The following is a 19084-nucleotide window of genomic DNA, read 5'->3' on the forward strand; positions in this document are numbered from 1 at the left end:
TTGTATGAAGAAATTACTTCAAAACAGTTCACATAGGGCAGCTATTTCAAGATCAAGAAAAAATCTTTAGCCTTGTTCCCCGAGGAAACAAGGCTTATGTGACTGGACTGGCTGTCTGTCCCTCCTCACTTCCATTCCACACCTTTTGAACTTGTTGGTTGTAGTTTAAACTACATTTGAAAGGGGGAGACGTCTGAAAGATAATTAAGTTCCCATGGACTTTATGAAAATCAGTGGCTGGGAAGAGAGAAATCCAGATCCCCAGTTCAAATAACTAATTCTTCCAAGTGTAATCTTGCAAATTCAAAACTTGACAACAAGTGTAATAATGACAGTCAGGTGGACAATGTACTCCCAACTACTTTAGAAGACTGACAGCTATTCCATCCAAATATTAATGTGCAGGTTGACACCACAATAAAGTTAAATTTTCCCTGTTGTAGTGTTCCAACAGTTTTTAGTATGAACAATATAGTCATCCTCCTCACACTTGTAGTTATAATGAATTTTAAGAGAAATCAGTATCATACTTTATTAGCTTCCATTAAGTGTAAAAATTTTGTATTTTTGCTTATTTTATCTAGCAACGGTCATTATTGTAATCTTATCCTTTCCCCATAATTAGTTAGTACTGGCAATATATACATAGAACAAGAAATCGATAATTGGGCTGCATTACTCATGATTGTTGCATCTGATAGGGAAATTTATAGTTGGCTTTGTTATCACTAAAGCACTTTACCTGTCTGAGCTGTATGAACTCAATGCAGCCCTTAATGTTGCTCTTTAATTAATTGTTTTGGTTCTACTGGCAGAAAAAAGTCATCAAAGGGAGGGGGAAAGCACAGGCATCAGCTTTCTCATTTGTAGATTATTTCACTGTCTAATAAAACCTAAACCCCAACAATACAAAAACTTAGCTTAAAGTTATGATCATAGACTTGCCTATTTGAAGGCCACTGGTGGAAGATCACTGTGTGAGGACACAGGACTTGGTTGGTGGTACAGCTGCTTATCAGTTGAATGAGTGATATTGGTTAAGAGAGGGTAGGCAAAGACAAGGGTTCCACGGATTTCTGTTAGGTTGCAGTATGGTAAGTCAACTCTACCTCTTCCCCAATTTAGGCTTTCTGTGTTTTTCATGTTTTTTAGTGTTTTTCGTGTGCTTGGGCAAGCCTTGCTGCTGCACATTCACTGGCATTAAGCAGGTTCTGTGCAGCTCTCCTAAGCCAACACTATGTAGCCTGTTGCTTAAGAAAAAATAACTAACTTAACACTTTTCCAGCTGGAGGAGGAAGTGACTCCATAAGAAAGGTCCTTATTTTCTTCAATAGCCGGAGGGCCAGACACACCGCAGGCCGGGCACCCCGGCCAGCTGCAGGCGAGCTGACCTGGTGTCTCTCCCGCCTCCGCGCTAGGCCCTTAGACGCTCCGAAGTGAGATTTGCGTGGTCCTTCCTGTTGAAGCTGTTCCACTTCATATAAGTAATTAAGCGTTAATTAGAAGAGGACTAGTTGAGCATTCATTAAACATTAAATACTAATTGAGCGCCCGGGGAGAGTGCCGGCACCATTCGGCCGCGGAGTCATTCTCACGCCGGCCCGGCCGGGGCCGGGGGCAGGCGGCGGAGCCCCGACCGCCTGCAGCCGTGTCCCCGGCCCGCGGGCGGCCTGCCCGGGGCGGGCAGGCACAGACAGCAACCAGCCGCGCCCGCCGGGGCGAGGTGGAAGATGCGGGTTCATCTTTCCGCAGGGCTTTGAACCCAGATGTCCCACGGCAGCCCCAGCGGCCGGGAGGTGCCGGTGCGGGCAACACCTTCCCGGGGCTCGGGGGGAGCCCCGCCTGCTCCGGGCACCTCCGATGGGCCGGCGTCGGGGGGGCGGCCGGGTCACGGCGGCTCCACACGCCCCCGCGCTCCGCTGCCCCTGTCCCGGCTCGGGCGCCGGCTCACGCCGGACAGCCCGCACTGCAGCTCGCCGGGGCGGCGGCGGAGCGAACCGCCCGCCTCCAACCCTCGGTGCTTTTCCCTCAACATCAAAGGGCGTCGGTTTTGCCCGGGGCGGCGTTTTGCCCTCAATAACAAGGCGGCAGCCGCAGCGCGGGCTGCTGGGGCACGTACGGGGCGCGACGCCCACCCGCGCCCCGCCGCCCCCTCGACGGCCTCGCCCGTGGCCGGGGGCGCCCGCGCTTCCCGCTGCCCCGCGGCCCTCGCTGGGGGCCGGTCCAGCGCCGCCGCCGCCGCCCTTCCCTCCGCGGCCGGGAGGGGCGGCCCGGCCAGGTAGAGCCGCTGCCCGCGGCGGGGCGGCGGCTCGGGGCGGGCTGCGGGGGCGGGCCGAGGCGGAGCGCACAGACGGCCAGCGCCGGGGCAGCGGCGTGGGGCGGCTTCGCGCAGGGGCCGCCGAACCCAGCCGAACCGGGCGGTGAGTGTCGGGCGCTCGGCGGGATGGGGAGGCGAGGCGAGGATGCGGCGCGGCCGGCGGCGAATAGAAGTCCGCCACGGCACCTTCCTCCTGCTTATCCCGTTTTGGGACGGGGGAGGATAGTGGCAGCCTCGGGCGTCTTCACCCTTCTGGTAACGCGCGGACCGGGGTCCGTGACTCCTCCGGTGAGGTGGTGCTGGGCCTGGTTCTCCGCAGCCGTACCTGCGAGGAAGGGATCGGCGGCCGCGGGGCTGCGCGGAGGGCGCGGGGCTTCAGCGCCGGCCCGCGCTGGGGGGACGCCGGGCAGTGGCAATTCGCTGGGCACTGACAGGCGGTCTGAGCGTTTGCAGCAAGAAACGAGTTGGAAACTGACGAAGCAGGGTCCGTGCTGCCGAGGGAACCCGCTCACCTCGAGGGTCTGGTGCGCCGGAGTAGAAAATACTCGCGGTGTTTTGAAATAGACGTCTCAAAACAAGTATTCATCGTACCGGCATGTAAAAAGGGCTAATGTATTAAAATGCAAATATGCATGTGTACTCGGCGATGCTGTTGCGTGTTTCCTGTTTACCATGTTAATTAGAAGTTGTAAGGCAGAACTTCACCAAGAGTAATCCAGGGCAGTATTTGACCCAGTAACGCTCATTGAATGATGCAGTGGCTTTTATAGTTCTGGGTATTTTAGCCCAAAACACAAGCCAAATATTTACTGAACTTCATTATTGAGAAATGTATGAATGGTAAGACAACTTACACCTTTGAAACTATTCTCTACCAGCACAAGTGTGAAAACTGACTCAGCCAGTATGCAGAGAAAGTTAAACTTCCCACTCTTGTTTTCATAAGGAAAACGTTGACATGAAGTTTGTCCCCGGTCTTGCAGGCACCACGATGCTTTTCTGTAATGTTTTGGGTGATGTTAATTAATTGTGCAAAAGTTTGAGATTTGGGACATATAATGCTGCCATCATAAGGCAAGATGAGCACGCTTGTAAACAAATGCAGGTAAAAACATACAGAAGCATTGTGGAATCGTAATTGTTTTGCAAGGGTTTTGTTTTTCTTGTTCTTTTTTTTCGAGAGCTAGTATTGTTTAGTAAACTGTTTTGTTTCTATTCACTGTGTCCTTTTAATTTATAGATGGTGCTAAAACAAACAAACATATTACAGAAACAATTTTGACATTAACCAAATGTTTGTTTCCTTTTGTAGTCCACCTCACACCTTCCAGATCCTTCCAGAGAAGAAAATAAAAAAAAACCTGTTTTGGAAAGACTTGGAAATTTGTTTGGTACAGGGAGGAGGAAAAATGTCAAAAGTTCACTAGAACACACTTCGCATCATAAGGGTGAGAGGTCAGGTTCTCCTCACGGGGCGCAGCCAGTATACTGTAGGCACTTCAGAGAAGGACACGAAGCTCCTCAAGTACAGAAACAAGTGAGAAACATAAGCGCCCTTTCCGAGGCACAGGAATATACTTTCAGTGGGGAAGTAAGACCACTGTATCACGATACAATTTCAGAATGGAGTAGTAGGGGAGTCTCTTCTGACAGTGAGTGGTCAGCAGATTGGAGCGGCAGCAGTGAAACCATTAAAAACTCTTTCTGTGAGAGTAGCCTGAATGTGGAAACACTGGGACTGGAGAAAGAATCCATCACAGATATAAGTAATTCCACAACTCCAGATTTCATACAGAGCTTGAGAAATTTGTCTAGTGAAGACTTAGAAAAGAGTATCTTAAGCCACAAGCAGCTTGTGAGCACGTGGGTGTCTGAGGAGCCTGGGCATGCAAAACCAAAGGATTTGCCATACGAGTTGGAATCTGCAGCGAGTGAACACGCATATTCTGCTAGAGTGTTAACAGTTGATATCTATCTAAGGAAAACCGACGAACTCCTTAATGAACCCGTGACTCTCAAATCAGAAGAAAATTGTAGTGATTCAGACACAATGGATAAAAAATCTGCTAGTAAAAGATCTGGAAAACGGAGAAAGTCTCAGTCATCTAGTGACATTCCAAATGGAGAGAGAAACCAGGCTGAGAATACGGCAAGAGAAGAACCTGTTTTTGAGGATGATGCCCATTCTGAGGTGTTTTCAGACAAGATAATAAACTCTGAACGAAAAGTGAGGTCTCTTCAACAGACTCCTGAAAGAAATTCCTCTTCCTCAGGTAATAATCAGGACCTAAAAGTTGGATCTGCTCACAAAGGGGCATCTAAAGCTGAAGCTGACAAGGGCAAGCAGCAGATCTCAAACACAACTTCTGCAAGGAGAAGATCATATAAAAAGAATCAGTCGGATTCTGTACCCATTTCCCCTACTGGATTGAAGGGTCAGGTGAAAGATTACTCTTCAAAAAGGCAACCATTAGCATTGCCAGAGACCAACCCAGTAACAAAAAGAACTTCAGTGGAAAAGGGAGCTATACCTGTGGCTTTTGGGGAAGACAGTTTGGAGTCTCCCAAAGCTTCTTTGGCTACTAAGACAGAAGACAATGCCTTGGTGTTTGCTGAAGGCAGAAATGATAACAAGGTAGTAAAGCATGGTAATGGTCCAGATGGAAGAGCTTTCTTGCATACTGATGGGATTAAAAATGGAGACCTGTGTCTGTCAGCTGAGAGACAGACAAATTCTGATTTAGACACGTCGAAGCTGAAGAGTTTGGATGCTTCCAGAACAGTTACAACAAAGATTAGCCTGTAAGTAACAAACAAGTTTACCTTGTCCTTGTAGCTGTAGTTTTGCTTGTGTCTGGGTATAGAATCTATAGAAACACTAGCTGTGTATCTGTTATCAACCTAAATTGTTTTCAGTTAAGAACTGCCTTAAAAAAAAAAAAAAAGTTACCATAATTAAAGCTGCCACTTAACAAGCACTGTAGTCTGCATGTATTAGAAAAAAAACTCATTTTTTCATTTTTTAAACGGATAGGGAATGTCTTTGTCCATTCCATTATATGGAATAACTTAACATATATGAAAGCTGCTCAGTCATCATTGTTGTGGATCAGAATAATTCAACTATTGTTGACCTTAATGTTATTTTTTGCTCTGTAACCAAATCAGAATGTGGTTGAATATTTTGTATGTGAAAATCTTTGAATAAGAAATGTGTTCAGGTTTTCCATGAAACAGCCTAAGTTCTGCTATTATTTTATGAAGAAATGTAGGATGCAATGTAGAACTTGATGGTTCAAATTATATGATTGATCACACTCCAGAGATTTGAATACATATGGTTGCTTTCTTAAGTATGTGCAGGATGAATCATTTAAATTTTGATGCATGTGAATAACATCAGGTATTTGCAGAATTATGCATATATTCGTTTCCAGTATTTGGTTTTATACTTGAAGAAACTGTCTCTGTCAAACAGGTGATCCGAACTTTCCTTAGGATTATAAAGAATTGGCTGTATTTATAAAGTTCGCTGTTATCACTAGTATGAGGCCAGTGATTGATTTCTTGGATTCTTCTGCATTCTCATCCACAGGGAATGATTTTATTGTGTTATTCATTTCTGTTGTTTGGTTGTCACAGCTGTGTGCTGTGTGCTATTGCACTCCTCATTCTGGCATGTTCAGGTACAGGTGTTGGGGTACACCGAATCCTGTAGGCCCACCTGAGGTACACCGTGTGTTCATAATTGTCATTGTTTTAGAGAGGTGTGAAGGTTCAACGTGATGGTTTAAGAGACATTTCTGTTTCCAGTTATGCTTCCCACATCTGAGAAGCACAGAGCAATTTCCTTTGCACAATTTGTAACACTCTACATCTGAGCTGTTAATTTGTAACTTAAATTTAAAAAGCCGAATATTGAAAGTTAAACTGTGGCATTTTTGTTCTTGGTGATGCTTTGCCATCTGGCAGTATAGATTGCAGATCTTAAACTCCTGAGTTTGTATCTTCGTAGCTTCAAAGAAAGGGTAGCTTTCATATTGTTTTTTCTCTGTTATAGTGATGATGTTTTTTCTCTGTTATAGTGATGATGAAGTTATAAGTGCCTGCATAGCTGGATTTCATTTTTCGGTGTATCTCCTGGGCTTGCTGTACAATGAATTATCTTTTACTGTACTCATAAAGTAACAGATAGGTGTCCTTTCTAAAAGAGACCAAATTTTAACGAATAAACAGCCTGTTCTATTTCATCCCATTTTGTCAGGTGTGTGACACTGTGTCTTGGCCTTATCTGCTGCTATCAGGACTTTAGCCCTGGGTGTAGACTGCTGTGTTGCCTGCAAGGTTCCTGATGCATCTCAAGCTGCCATTGCACAGCACCAAACTCTTTCTCTAGCCAGAGTTACATGCTCAGGTGATCTGGTATAATTTGTAGTCATTCATTAGAGCATACGAACTATAAACCTGGCTGTGGTTTAAGGTGCTGTAAAATGGGAAAGGAAAAGTTGGTGCCATTACTAGAAGATGGTGTGTTTTTGTTCTCTAGTTATTGCTTTGAAAAGGTAACTTTCCCATTTTCAAAGGTTAAAAAATTGTTGTTAGGTAGTTCACATTAATTCCTTTCACGTTGAAAAATACACACTTACAGGTTCCTCGGCCCCCTGTAAGATGGATTTTGTATAATACAAGTAGTTCTCCCTTAAAAATGCATGGTGTCTCTTACTAATGACATTGTGCCAATTCTGGGAATCAAATTTCTTTAGAAACCATTTCAAAACAGGTCAGTTTCTCCAGTCACCTCCAGAAATGCAGGTTTCCTGTAAATAAAGATAGCATTTTCTATCTTTTCTCCATTTATGTCTCTGTACTGGATAACTTGAAAGCCACTGGATACTTTGCTTCTAGCTTTTGAAAGGGAATCCTATCAGATTTGAGACTAAAATGAGGTTGATGGTAAGTCTTAATTGGCAAATAAAACCTCAGGCAGTAGTTACTTTGATGTGCTTAGTAGAAAACTTGGCTTCAGTTGTCATACTTTATGTTCAGACATGGTTTTGTAGTTGCCTTTACATTTAAGCCCACTTGCTGAATTATTCTGCTCTTTTCACATGCCATTTTTCTTTGCTCACCTCAATCTGATATTTTGGCATCAGAGTTTTTTGGCACCAGTTGCATGCTTGACGTATGACTCACCTTCCATTTATGACTGGGAGAGGTTTAACTGCTTGCTTCTCAGTTTAGCTGCAAGGTGTAGCCAAAGAGAAGGACATTGGTATTTCTCTTGTGCCTGCTTGTTCCTGGCGTTGCAGATCAGGAATGGGTAGTAAGAATCAGCCACATTGGACTGTTTGTTAGGAAAAGCATTTGTACTGTTAAGTGAATCCATCTTTCAATGCTTTTTCCCCATATGAGATGAAAGGATACTTGTACTTAAAGGATACTCAAACAACATCTCCTTTTAAACAAGCTTAGAAATTCAGTTCTTGCAATAAAGTGCATCTTTTGGCTGTATTTAAAATCAGTATTTTGTAGTGTGGAAAAAGGTGTAATGAAAAGATTAGTTAGAGGAGGCCAGCTGTAGTGAGTAGAGCTGCGGGGCTGAGCTTTCTCTTGCTCTTTGGTCTCAGCTGTTTGGCGGCTGCTGCTGCTGCGCAGAAATACTGCAGAATATAAAATACAAAGTGTTGAAGTGGTTGTTTCTGCATAAATTTGCAAAGCTTGAAACTATACCTTTGAGGGGTTAGCTCTTCATTTAAAATAGGTTTTAGGTGTGGTTGGTAAGTATCACTGCTAGCCATTAAACTTGCTTGTGTCAGGGCATACAAAGAGACATGGATTTTATCGGGAAGATATGTATTGTTATGTTGAAATAAATGCATGTAGTAGCACAAGTGACAGGCTGACAAAAGGGTGGAATGGGAATGAATTTAAGACAATTGGGCCATTAGTATTACCTCTTAAAAATACAGGTAAAAGAAGAGGATAGGTACATTCTTTTTTTCTGATCAGGAAAGGATATGAAGGGTCCCGGTGAGCAGGAAATTCACACGTGTCAGTAGGGCATTGTAGCAGGTGAAGGCTCAGCCTGTTGCTCCATAGGCAGGAGCATAGCCAGCAGGTCAAAGGACAAGGTATTTGGTGCTCGTGAGTCTGCATTTGGGTCCCTATATTGAGTTGTAGCACTTCTTCCCCTTCCAACTCTCTTCTGGTACAAGAGAGATGTTCCCAAATTGGAATGAGTCTAGCGGTGAGCCATTAAAGAAGGTGACAGCTCTGGAGCAGATCACATATGGGGAGGAGCTGAAGCAGCTTGGTTTCTTCAACTGAGAGAAGAGAAAGATACAGGTAGACCTCAGTCATCTCTCACTACCTATAGAGAAGGCAGAGCCACATTTGTCCCTGAGCTGTAGAGTGAAGGGACAACAGCCACAGCTGCAAGTTGTAACAGTGAAGTTTTATTGGCATATAAGGCAAAAAAAATTCACAGCAACAGTGGCTGCCCTGCTGCAATGCTTCACTAGGAAGGTTGTGAAATCTTGATCCGTGAAGTGATTCAAAACTTGGTCAGGCAGAGCCTTCAGGAACTTGATCTAACTTTGAAGCTGTCCCTGTTTTGAATAGGAAGTTGGACTAGCTGACCTTTAGAGGTCCCTTGCAACTTATGTTCATTTTCCAAAGAGAAAAATCATAGAATAATTTAATTTTTAAAAGCTTAGGAAAAACCAGATGTAGTTAAAATCAAAAGTAGGGCCTCAATGTATTTCATCTAATGCTGTATGATAATTCCCTCCATACCTCCCCTCTTTCAGGAACATTTTGTTTTTCTGTTCTTCCGTAAGTTTTCCAAGCGTGTTTTATTAGGACCCATCTGAAGTATGGACAGTTGCTTTTAAGTTTGCTATTTCCTCTTTTGTTGATCATGCATTCTTCATAAGAGCCTTCCAGCTGTGAACCAGCTTGAGTAGGCTGGTAGTTACAGGGAGCACTGTTGGGAAGTCTTCTCTGAAAAGACACGATGATAAGAAGGAAATGGAACTGTTGGAGCAAACCCAGAGGAGGCCACAAAGTTGATAAGAGGACTGCAGCACCTTCCCTATGGAGACAGGCTGAGGGAGTTGGGGCTTCTCAGAGAAGAGAAGGTTGTGTGGAGACATCATAACCTTGCAGTATCTGAAGGAGGGGTCTACAGGGAAGCTGGAAAGGGACTCTTTGCCAGGAACTGTAATGATAGGACAAAGAGTACTGGGTGAAAACTGAGAGACAGGAAGTTTAGGTTAGATATTAGGGAAGAAACTTTTTACTTAGGGGTGGTGAGACACTACAAAAGGTTGCCTGGGGAGGTTGTGGATGCCCCAGCCCTGGCAGTGTTCAAAGCCAGGTTGGATAAGGCTTTGAGCAACCTGGTCTAGTGGGAGGTGTCCCTGCCCCTGGCAGGGGAGCTGGGACTAGATGATCTCTTAAGATCCATTCCAACCTCTTAAAAGTCTATGATTTTTAGCAGTTGCTCTCTGTATAGATTCTTAGGTAACTATTTTCGATTCCTTCTGTTATTTCAGTTAGTTTGTTCCTCGTGGTATTCCCAAGAAATAAAGCTTGTACAATGGGGAGTCTTGCATTAGTAGGGTTTAATTTCTTACTTGGGATGGATTGCTTGAGGAAGACAGGAAAGGATCTCACTTTTTGGGTTGTTCCTGTATCTCACACCTCTTTCTTGAGCTAAACAGCTGCCTGAGAACTCAGTGAACACAGTTTGTGTAGGTAAAAAAAGAAGAAAGTACTGGAATACCGGAATCATCCATTGATTGGTAGAACATTTGGGACTCTGGAGATTGCTGCACGCTATTTTCTTTTTATCTCCCACCTTTGTCAGTTTTCATATAGGGCAGTGTTCCCCTATCACTGAGTGTCCCCAGATTCCTCTTTGGAGAACAGGACTGTCTTTGAGGTGATGGTGGGCTCTTTGACACGCCTTAGATCTGACTGATAAATTTTGAAGCCATCTGCCTTGCATCTTCACAGCTGTTCATACTGTACTGTTGCTGTTGTCCCCAGGGACGGTGAGAATCATGACATGGAATTCAAGCCCAGGATAAATGGGATTATTTAATTAATTATCACCTCGTTTATATAACTTGGTTTGCAATAGAGAAATGACATTATTGGCTGCTTGACCATACACCTCCCAGAGTGATTGGCTGAATGCTACAACACCTATTTCAAAATATGTTCTTCAGTGAACCAAAACAAGACCGTGCAGGTGCAAGATAGAGAGTTAGTTTACAAAACCGTCTTTCACTGTTTCTCAGCTAAAGCATGAGAAAGGAAAACTTCACAAAATGCTTCAGCAGCTGGAAATTTCCTCTGCTCCTGCTCTTTGGCATCCATACTGTACAGTATGCAGTAGCAAGTTACATGGACAAATAATTTTTCCTGGTTGTAGGTATTCAGAAGAAAGGAGGCTTGAAACACTCAGCTACGCATCAGCAGCCTTCTGCCATAGCACAGGAGCACTGTGTGCTATGTACTTGTACATGCATCTCTGTCCACTCTGACAGAGAAGTTTTGTGTTTCCAAATTCAATTCTCGTGAAATTATTAGGGTTAGTTTACACAATTTAAATTGTTAGCTAAGTTTACCTGAAGGAAGTGGAAGAGTGCTCACATGTGGTGTTTGCTTAGCCAAGGTGGTGATGCAGTGCTTGGGGACAGCTGACATTTTCTGCAAGCACTAATGAGAGTGGAAGAATTCTTTCACTCAATTTAAGGTTGTTTCTGCAGTGTAGGTGCAGAAAAAGAATCTGGGCAGATGTCTTCAAAACTCATTGGAGAGAATATGCAAATGTTAACCAACTCATTATCACCTTAATGAATTGGGATTTGTTTTCTAAACTCTGCAGGGAATTGCATGTTTATAATTTATTCTCCCTATTCACTACTAAATTTTAATGTTCTGTCAGTCATAAGTACTTGTGTTCTCTGCCTCAATTGCAGATGCTGTAGGCTGTTGTGTTTTTTGTTTTACTAACCTTAAAGAACTAAGTATGTTTGAAATATCTGTTCCTTATTTAGTGTCTAATCTTTTTTCATCCATATAGTTACTCCTCTTTTAGTTGATTCCTTTTGAGATACCAAAATTCAAATTAAGTCTATGGTTTATAATGCTCTATTTTATTGTTTTGAAAATTGTTACAAGCCTGTTCAAGATGAATTAAAGCTGTCACTCTGTGTCACTTTGCCTCCTGTAGTCCAGCCAAACCGAAGAACATAGAGCTGAATTTTAAAACACCTACAAATCAAGACAGCTTAGAAAGTGAGCAGGATATTCTTGAAAAACCAGTTAATAAAACTAACAGCAACATTGCCAACAAAATTTCCTTGTTTGAAAACAAATGTGCTAACCAGAGCCAGAGGCCTACTGACATCCCTGCCTCAAAAAATAGTACTGTACCAAGCACATTTGTTGGCAGAGCAAAGCTGAAATTTGGAAAACAACCTAAGGAAAATGAACAGCCTGATAAAATTTTAAATAAGCAAAGCAGTCGTCAGAAGTTATTTGAGAACGGCACGCAGGAGAAAGAAAGCACTGCAGAGTTAAAAGGCAAAAATGAAGAAGGCTTTGCCCCCTATGAGGATATTGGGAAGACACCAGAACTTAAAGTAAAAGCTGCCATATCCCTTTTTAACCAAAGCAGCAAAAGTGATGCTAGTAGTGCCTCTCTGAAGCAACCAGAACCAGAATTAACCACAGCAAAGAAAGAAAGTTCACCTTTTAAACTGTCTTTGCACTCACCTGTTAAAAGTGAAAATGCTCAAGATCCTTTCTACCAAAGAAATTACACAAGCTCAGAATTCCACAGAAATGAAGAAAAGATGCTGCCAAACACAGAGGCTTTATCACCTTGCAATAATGATAAATATCCTCTACCATCTCATCAGGTTTCCAGATCAGAATTTAACAAGATGGAAAATGGAGATAAAAAGGTAAAGCCAGGAGATTTGAATTTTGCAGCACTGCAGTATGACGACAGCAGTCAAGACAGTATATTGGAATCAGAGCACAACACCAACACACAAAAGAGCCCAGGCAAAACCTGTAATGGATCTGCTGAAGATGACAGCATTTTTGATTCCCCATCTGACATGAAGAAGTTTGCTGAAACAATAAAAAACTTAGACACCTCAGTTTGCTTACCCCAGAAAAAGAAGAGATCAAAGCTTCCAAAGTCTCCAGCACCCCACTTTGCAATGCCTCCAATTCATGAAGATAACTTAGAGAAAGTATTTGATCCTAGTGTATTTACTTTTGGTTTGGGACTGAGGAGGGAAAAAACACAGGATCTGTTACCAGCACAACAAATTAAAATGCAAAGCCTGGAAACAATAGCCAGAGTCAGGCCCAAGCGTGCATCAACAGAGCAAAGTATCATATTCAAGTCTCTTCAGTCATGTAGAGAGGAACCTGCCTTTACTCAAGAAATAAATGGAAAAGAGAACACTGATTGTACAGATGGTGAAGTTAAGAGATCACGGCTTGAAAAAAGCTCCCTCTTCTCAAGCTTGCTGTCTTCTAAAGAAAAGTTTTACAGTCCTTCTGTCACTTCAGTAAATAACACAACAACTTTTGCAACTGACTCCTCAGGGATGCTTCCTTTACAACAGGATGCTTCTGGGCCATTCATCATGCCTCAAAAATCTGAGGTAATAAAGATCATTCAGGAAATGAAACGTTTGTCTGCTGCTGAATGACTGTTAATTTTGATTTTGCAATTCAGTCTCTTTCAGATATGAAGTTTCCAAGTTTTGTGGAGAAGTTCCTGCAAGCAGATAGTGCAAAAAAAGAGCTAAGTTTACAAATGCCCAACTACGGCAACCCTGAAAAAAGTTTTTCCAGCTGGTTAGGGACAAGCAGATATGAATCAAATGTCCCCCCTGGTTTATTAGATGTGGATGTAAGTATTGTGTTTTTTAAAAGCTGCCTGCAAAGTTATCCAGCTTTTATGTTTTCGAAAGGCAATGTGCATGCATTGGTTTTTTTCCCCTCTTTGGGATACATATAGTTTACAAATACATTGAGGTGAACTTAGGTATGGTACCAGTTTTATCTGAAAATGAGATGGCATCTATCAACATGACTAAGGGGTATTTATTTTGAGACTTTTTGCAAATATGAATGAAAAGCATATGTCTGAATATGTCTTCATACTTGATTTTGTATTATATTGAAACAAATCTTACGCTAACTTTAATTTTTTATTGCAAATTACTAGAATGCTTTCTGTGAACTTCAGAAATCTTCTGTTGACAGTAATCTGTATTCTCTTCCAACAAGACATTCAGCCATTGTACTGTTAAATAAGTAACAGAGCAAATTTTTCATTTTAGCCTTCTGTTGTATTCCCATGCATTTGGCAGAAAAATATATATTCTTTAAGAATAATTTAAGAACTGGATAGTAGGCATTATTGAAAGTGCTGTTACAGCAGAGGGCTGTCCCTTGCTCTGATTACAAGCATCTGCTCCTCATGACTGAAGACAGACCTATGTTTTCCCTTCAAAGCAACTTTAATGTGGAATATATTTGTAATTTCTGTTTTTAAAATGATGAACAAATGCCCTGTAGTATTTGCTATTTCTGTTGATGTAAGCCCTTATTGTGACCTGAGAGGAAAACTATAATCAGGAGATCTAAGAACCATGGGAAGAAATACATTTTCCAAAGTTTAATAGCCACATGAATGTGACCTGTGGAATTGACGCAGCATGTAAGAAGTTGGAGAAATACTTTCCAAAGCTAATGGTTATCTGCTGTAACAGTTCTACTAAAAGGAGTGAGGTAGTAGAAATAGCCCCTTTCTTCATCACCTTGCAGGAGGCAACCATCCATGGTACCTTGCAGTTTTGAGAACGTAGGTTATTACGGGAAATTTTCTTAATTAGTGTGGAGATGAAAATTTACAGTAGTGTAGGTTTATGTTGCCAGTTAAACAGGCTTTCTTACTCTGACAGTCCTGCTTGGATTTAAAACTTGAATTTAAAGCTAAATGTCTAGTACTGTTTTAGTTTGGATTTTGCTATTTAAACTGTTGTTCTTGAGTGGTTTCAGTTTTGCAGTAGAGTGTGGAGGCCTGTTATAGCAGAGGAGTGTGTACATACCTAAGACTGCACTTGAGAGAATCCCTTTAGGCTTCAAAGGGTTTCTGGACTTCTGTGGCAGTGTGGCACTGTTGCTGACTGAATTATCTTGCTCAAGTTGGGAATCAAAAATGTTTCTATGAGGCGTACTTACTGTGCATCTTCCACTGACTAAGAAAGTGGTGATGCAATGGCTACTGGGCAATGTGAAGGAAAGAGTAAGGGTAGTCCAAAACAATGACTTTGGCATTCCTCAAAACACAGAACAAGTTTGAACTGGAATTGAAGCGCAGGCTAAAAAACCAGTCATGCTTCAACCTGTCTCGATGATGCCTACAAAAACCTGGTGGTGGTTAAGAACTCTGTCTTACGACCACTGCCTGCTCTGCATGGTAACTACTATGTTCTCGTTAATTCCTTGCACATATTGCTGGTTGCCTATTTAGGGGCAGGATCTGCTTTGGTCTTTTTGTTTGTGTGAATAATTCCTAGAAGAGCAGGACCCTGTCCCAGAATGAGCACTCCTGTCCTTGCTAGGAAACCAAACACCTAATTTCGATGCTACCTTTATTTGTTTGAAGATGACGTGATGCAACCACAAGTTTCCCAAATATTCTATATCATATAATTTACTGCTGACTTCAACATTGTTTTAGATTTTTGTACACCTCAGTGTGTTTTATTTGTTCTGAATATTTTTAGTTTGTTGCTTAGTGCACAGTCTCACGCTCTTTGAGGAAACCTGTTACAAGGTGTTCATCACAAAACTGATTATGCTAGTTAGCTCATACATGTATGTGCCATCATGCCCCCTCAGCCTTATGATCTATTCCTTCAAAATACTTCATGTTTTATGGCTTGACACTTTTAGACATTTAAATTCATCTTTATCATTGTACAGCTTGGCATTTATCAATGCCAATTTTTAAAGTAGTCTCTTGGTATTGAACTCCTAGAGTATATAGAAATCTGATCCGGAGGATTTTAAAGGGCTTCAAATCTGAAGTTAGTTGACTTCAGTGAGATGATAATTCAGAGGTTGAAAAAGCATATAAATTTATACATTTATGGCAAGGTGCTCTGCAAGAGGAAGTAGAGATGGAAGCGGTAAGTAGGTATAGTTGAAAGGTTACCAGCTTTTACTATTCAGAGTAGTTTTTATTTTGTTCTACTAGACCTTTTTTTATAGCTGAGTATAATTATTGAAAATTTTTGATTTTGTGGGGTTTTTTTGTGATTTTTCTCTCCTCACTGTCTATTAGACACTTCCAAGAAATGGACAAAGTAAAATCAATCCCAGACCTGGCAAGGTAAGATCAGTTTTAATGGTTTTACTGTTCCTTTCTGTATGTAAAGCCTAGGAAGATAGAACTATATGTTGCTGGTGTGTTTTTCTGTTTTGTTTTTTTTTAACACAGCTGGTGATATACTGTGACTCAGATTATCAAAAAGCTGGCATTGAAGTTTTTCATGATGTTCCAGATTGCAGTTCTTGGGTTCTGTCACCCACAATTTTAGTTAAAGTCATCAGAGGATGGTAAGAGATCAATTTTTACTCTTTATACAAAGATTTTTACTCTATCCAAAAATGTTTTGAAACAGAACTGGCAAGTAATTCACAGTAAATCTGCCTTGTAAATGGTAATGTAACATGCTGTGAGCAAGAAATACAGCATTTTACCTCTGCAACAGGAAGTTCTGAGCTGAAAAACCTATTTTACTGACCAGTTGAGTGAGTGTTACCATCTGGAGGGATGCAAGATTTCACCAGGCATAGGTGGGGGATGAAATGACAGATTTCTGTCCAGCTATTTTGCCCTTCATCTCTTCTGGTCATTAGGGATTCTTGGATGGTATTTGGATTGGACTAAAAGGCTAGCAAACAAGTTTAAAGCCAGGTCTTACATGATTAATTTCATGACCAAAGGAATAAGATGATGCTATAGGGATAATTGACTGTTTCTTGACAAAAGGAGGGATTTTTCTCTAAAAGCTATATTGCTCAAGAGTAATTCAAAACAAGTTCATCTCCTACTTTCTTCATAGCATCATCAGCAGAGGGGCCATTAGTAGTGTGGCTAGCATGGCAAGTTATGCTGTGGCCAGGCTATAATGCAGTCAAATAGCAGGTTCTCAAAAGTAATTATCTGATAGTAGGTTGCAGACACAAGGGCTAGCTGCAGTAGGAGGTACTGGGAAGCACACTGATTGCTGTTTAGCTTTAGAAAACTGGAATGAAAACCTTTTGATCTGTGTAAACCAGGTTGTCTTTTCCAGCGTGGTCTAGAGGGTTTTTTCCTCCTTCCATTGAGAGCTTGAGTGAAGGGTTTGTATTTGCAGATGGATAAAGTTCCTATTTAGTTATATATTCCAACCTGCCATTAAAAATGAAGTTATCCTTGTCTTCTGAGCAGTCTCTGGCACATCTACGCCAGCTCCTGTGGAACTCCAGGCTGTTGTTCACAGGATCCAAGCAACTTGTCTGTTTATACATGATGCAGCAGTCTGCAGTGTCATTGTTTTCTGATGCACACATTGGTTATGATTAGTATCTCATACAAAGTCTGGTCTTCAGAGACAGTAGTCCTTGCTGCCCCAAATTATCGATTTAAAAAGGTGGAGGAGTTTTTTGTGAAAGTACGATTCAGCAGTAGACGTCTTTGTTTTTATAATTGCTTTTAAAGGTATCACAGAGGTTGGAAAGGGCTTGCATCAGCAGTGTTGGGCAAATAAGCTGTATTGGGGAAATGGGAAGGGTCTGGAAACAGCACTGTGTATGAAACAATGTCTTAAGTGGGAACAAGATTTTTGCAAATCACTTGACAAAGCACCATTAGAAATTAGATTTTTAAAATTTATTTTAAGCTGGATACTCTACGAGAAACCAAATTTTGAAGGCCCTTCTATTCCATTGGAAGAAGGAGAGTTGGAACTCACAGATATTTGGGGTGCAGGTACTTCCGAAGAGCAAAGTGACTGCAAGTCTCAAAAGCCTGCAGTGATCGGTTCAATAAGACATGTTGTTAAGGCAAGTAATACAAGTAAAAAAAAATCTTGCATGGAACTTAATGTGTAGTGATGTTTTATACTGATACAGAGTGTGATTGGTCTATTAGGACACAAGTGTAACATGAGCTACAATTGCATGAAACAATCTTCCATGCTGAATTTCATGTTTAATCACAAAATGCATGTGGGGGCTTTTGCGCAATGGGGATTGTGGTAACATCAACAAGAAGGATAGGATTGGAACGAAACTTGGTGGGCTTTATTAGAATAGCCACCAAAATGCTACATGCAGCATATGGTTTATAGTCTGGTCAGTCTCAGGAAAAGCATCCCAGAAAACCATCAATAATTCTGTATTTTTGAAATACAGCTTTTTCTTTTTTTTCCAATACAAACCAAATTTGCACTCAATACAAACTTCAATGTCAGACACCAAACTTTGGTTTGCCCGGTATGGGCAAACTTACCAGTGAGTTTCACACATGGGGCAACAGCCTTTCTACATGCACTTTTAACCTACCATTAAGCGGTTACAGTTGCAGGTTGCCAAAACAAGCACGAGCTATAAAGTTATTTGACTAGGAAAGAAAAAGGAGGAATATATATTGCTTGTAACTACAGTTCTTGTTTAAGTTGCAGTTCTCTTCAAGGATGGCTTGTTTGGTGTTATCTTAGGATTTAATTTGCTAGAGGAGATGTTAACTGATGAAAGAAGATGCATTCCTGCCTAGATGGCAGAAAGTAAACAGTGTAAATGCTGAAGAGAGATTGACTGACTGTCTTGGCTCAAACAGAGACAGGCAAACTGGCTTAGCTATACTTTTATTATAGGCATCTAATAGCAGTAGTAATTGACAAAGGGGGAAACAATTTAAAATAAACAGGTGTTTCAAAACTGATTTAGTTATGCACAGTAATTACAGAACTCACAGCACAGATCAAGTGATTATGGCAATCTTCATTTTTCAGGATTACAGGGTTTGCCAAATTGATTTGTATACAGAGCCTGAAGGGTTAGGAATCGTGACTTCCTTTTTTGATGACACTGAAGAAACAGGGGTGTTTGGAACCACTCAGAAGACTTGTTCTATTAAAGTACATTGGGGCATGTAAGTATGTAGCTCTGTATGAATGTGTAGTGCAATGAAAAGAATTTGGTTCAAACCCTTGATTACACCTGTCAGACTTGCGAGCGGGCTGTATTTATTCTAGTCCTATATTTTGGAAGTATTTGTTGACAGTAGTGTTAGTACATCACTGTAATGCTTCACTCTTGGGAAGTCTGACCTCTTAGAATGTTTTGTTAGAGCCAGATTTTCTTCTGCTTGCGTGTAGCAAATACTGAATAATCCCAGCGTATTTGTAGCCAAGGAACAAGAGTTTGCCTCTCTTGCTGTTTCTCATTCAAGCAATCTTACCATAAGTGAGGGTGGGGAATGAACTGTTATTTTATATATATATATATATATATATAAGACCACATTTCCCACTTGCTTTCTTCTAAACTTGAAATCAACCTACTAAATGAAGAAAATTTTTGAAGTCCTTCTATTATAAAATATGGCTTAGTGCTTTAGAGAGTCCATATGTGACATTCCTGTATTTCACAGTGCATTTTGATCTGGGT

The 19084-nt window shown here is 41.5% G+C and overlaps 1 protein-coding gene across 3 annotated transcripts in view; it reads left to right on the forward strand.

Annotated features, from left to right (window-relative positions):
- CRYBG1 (crystallin beta-gamma domain containing 1) overlaps window positions 1–19084 on the forward strand; it is a 98424-nt gene that overhangs the window by 50316 nt on the left and 29024 nt on the right. For 2 of the 3 annotated variants that reach the window (XM_048299176.1, XM_048299177.1), the window contains 7 exons: window positions 3630–5119; window positions 11562–13014; window positions 13089–13265; window positions 15711–15758; window positions 15867–15985; window positions 17314–17476; window positions 18427–18566. In XM_048299176.1, coding sequence (XP_048155133.1) covers window positions 3630–5119; window positions 11562–13014; window positions 13089–13265; window positions 15711–15758; window positions 15867–15985; window positions 17314–17476; window positions 18427–18566 — 3590 coding nt within the window. Of the gene's footprint in view, window positions 1–2337; window positions 2421–3629; window positions 5120–11561; window positions 13015–13088; window positions 13266–15710; window positions 15759–15866; window positions 15986–17313; window positions 17477–18426; window positions 18567–19084 lie in introns of those variants that run through there. The other variant, XM_048299178.1, reaches the window with a different exon arrangement.

Source organism: Corvus hawaiiensis, chromosome 3 (genome assembly GCF_020740725.1).
Source record: "Corvus hawaiiensis isolate bCorHaw1 chromosome 3, bCorHaw1.pri.cur, whole genome shotgun sequence".
Classification (NCBI taxonomy): Eukaryota; Metazoa; Chordata; class Aves; order Passeriformes; family Corvidae; genus Corvus; species Corvus hawaiiensis.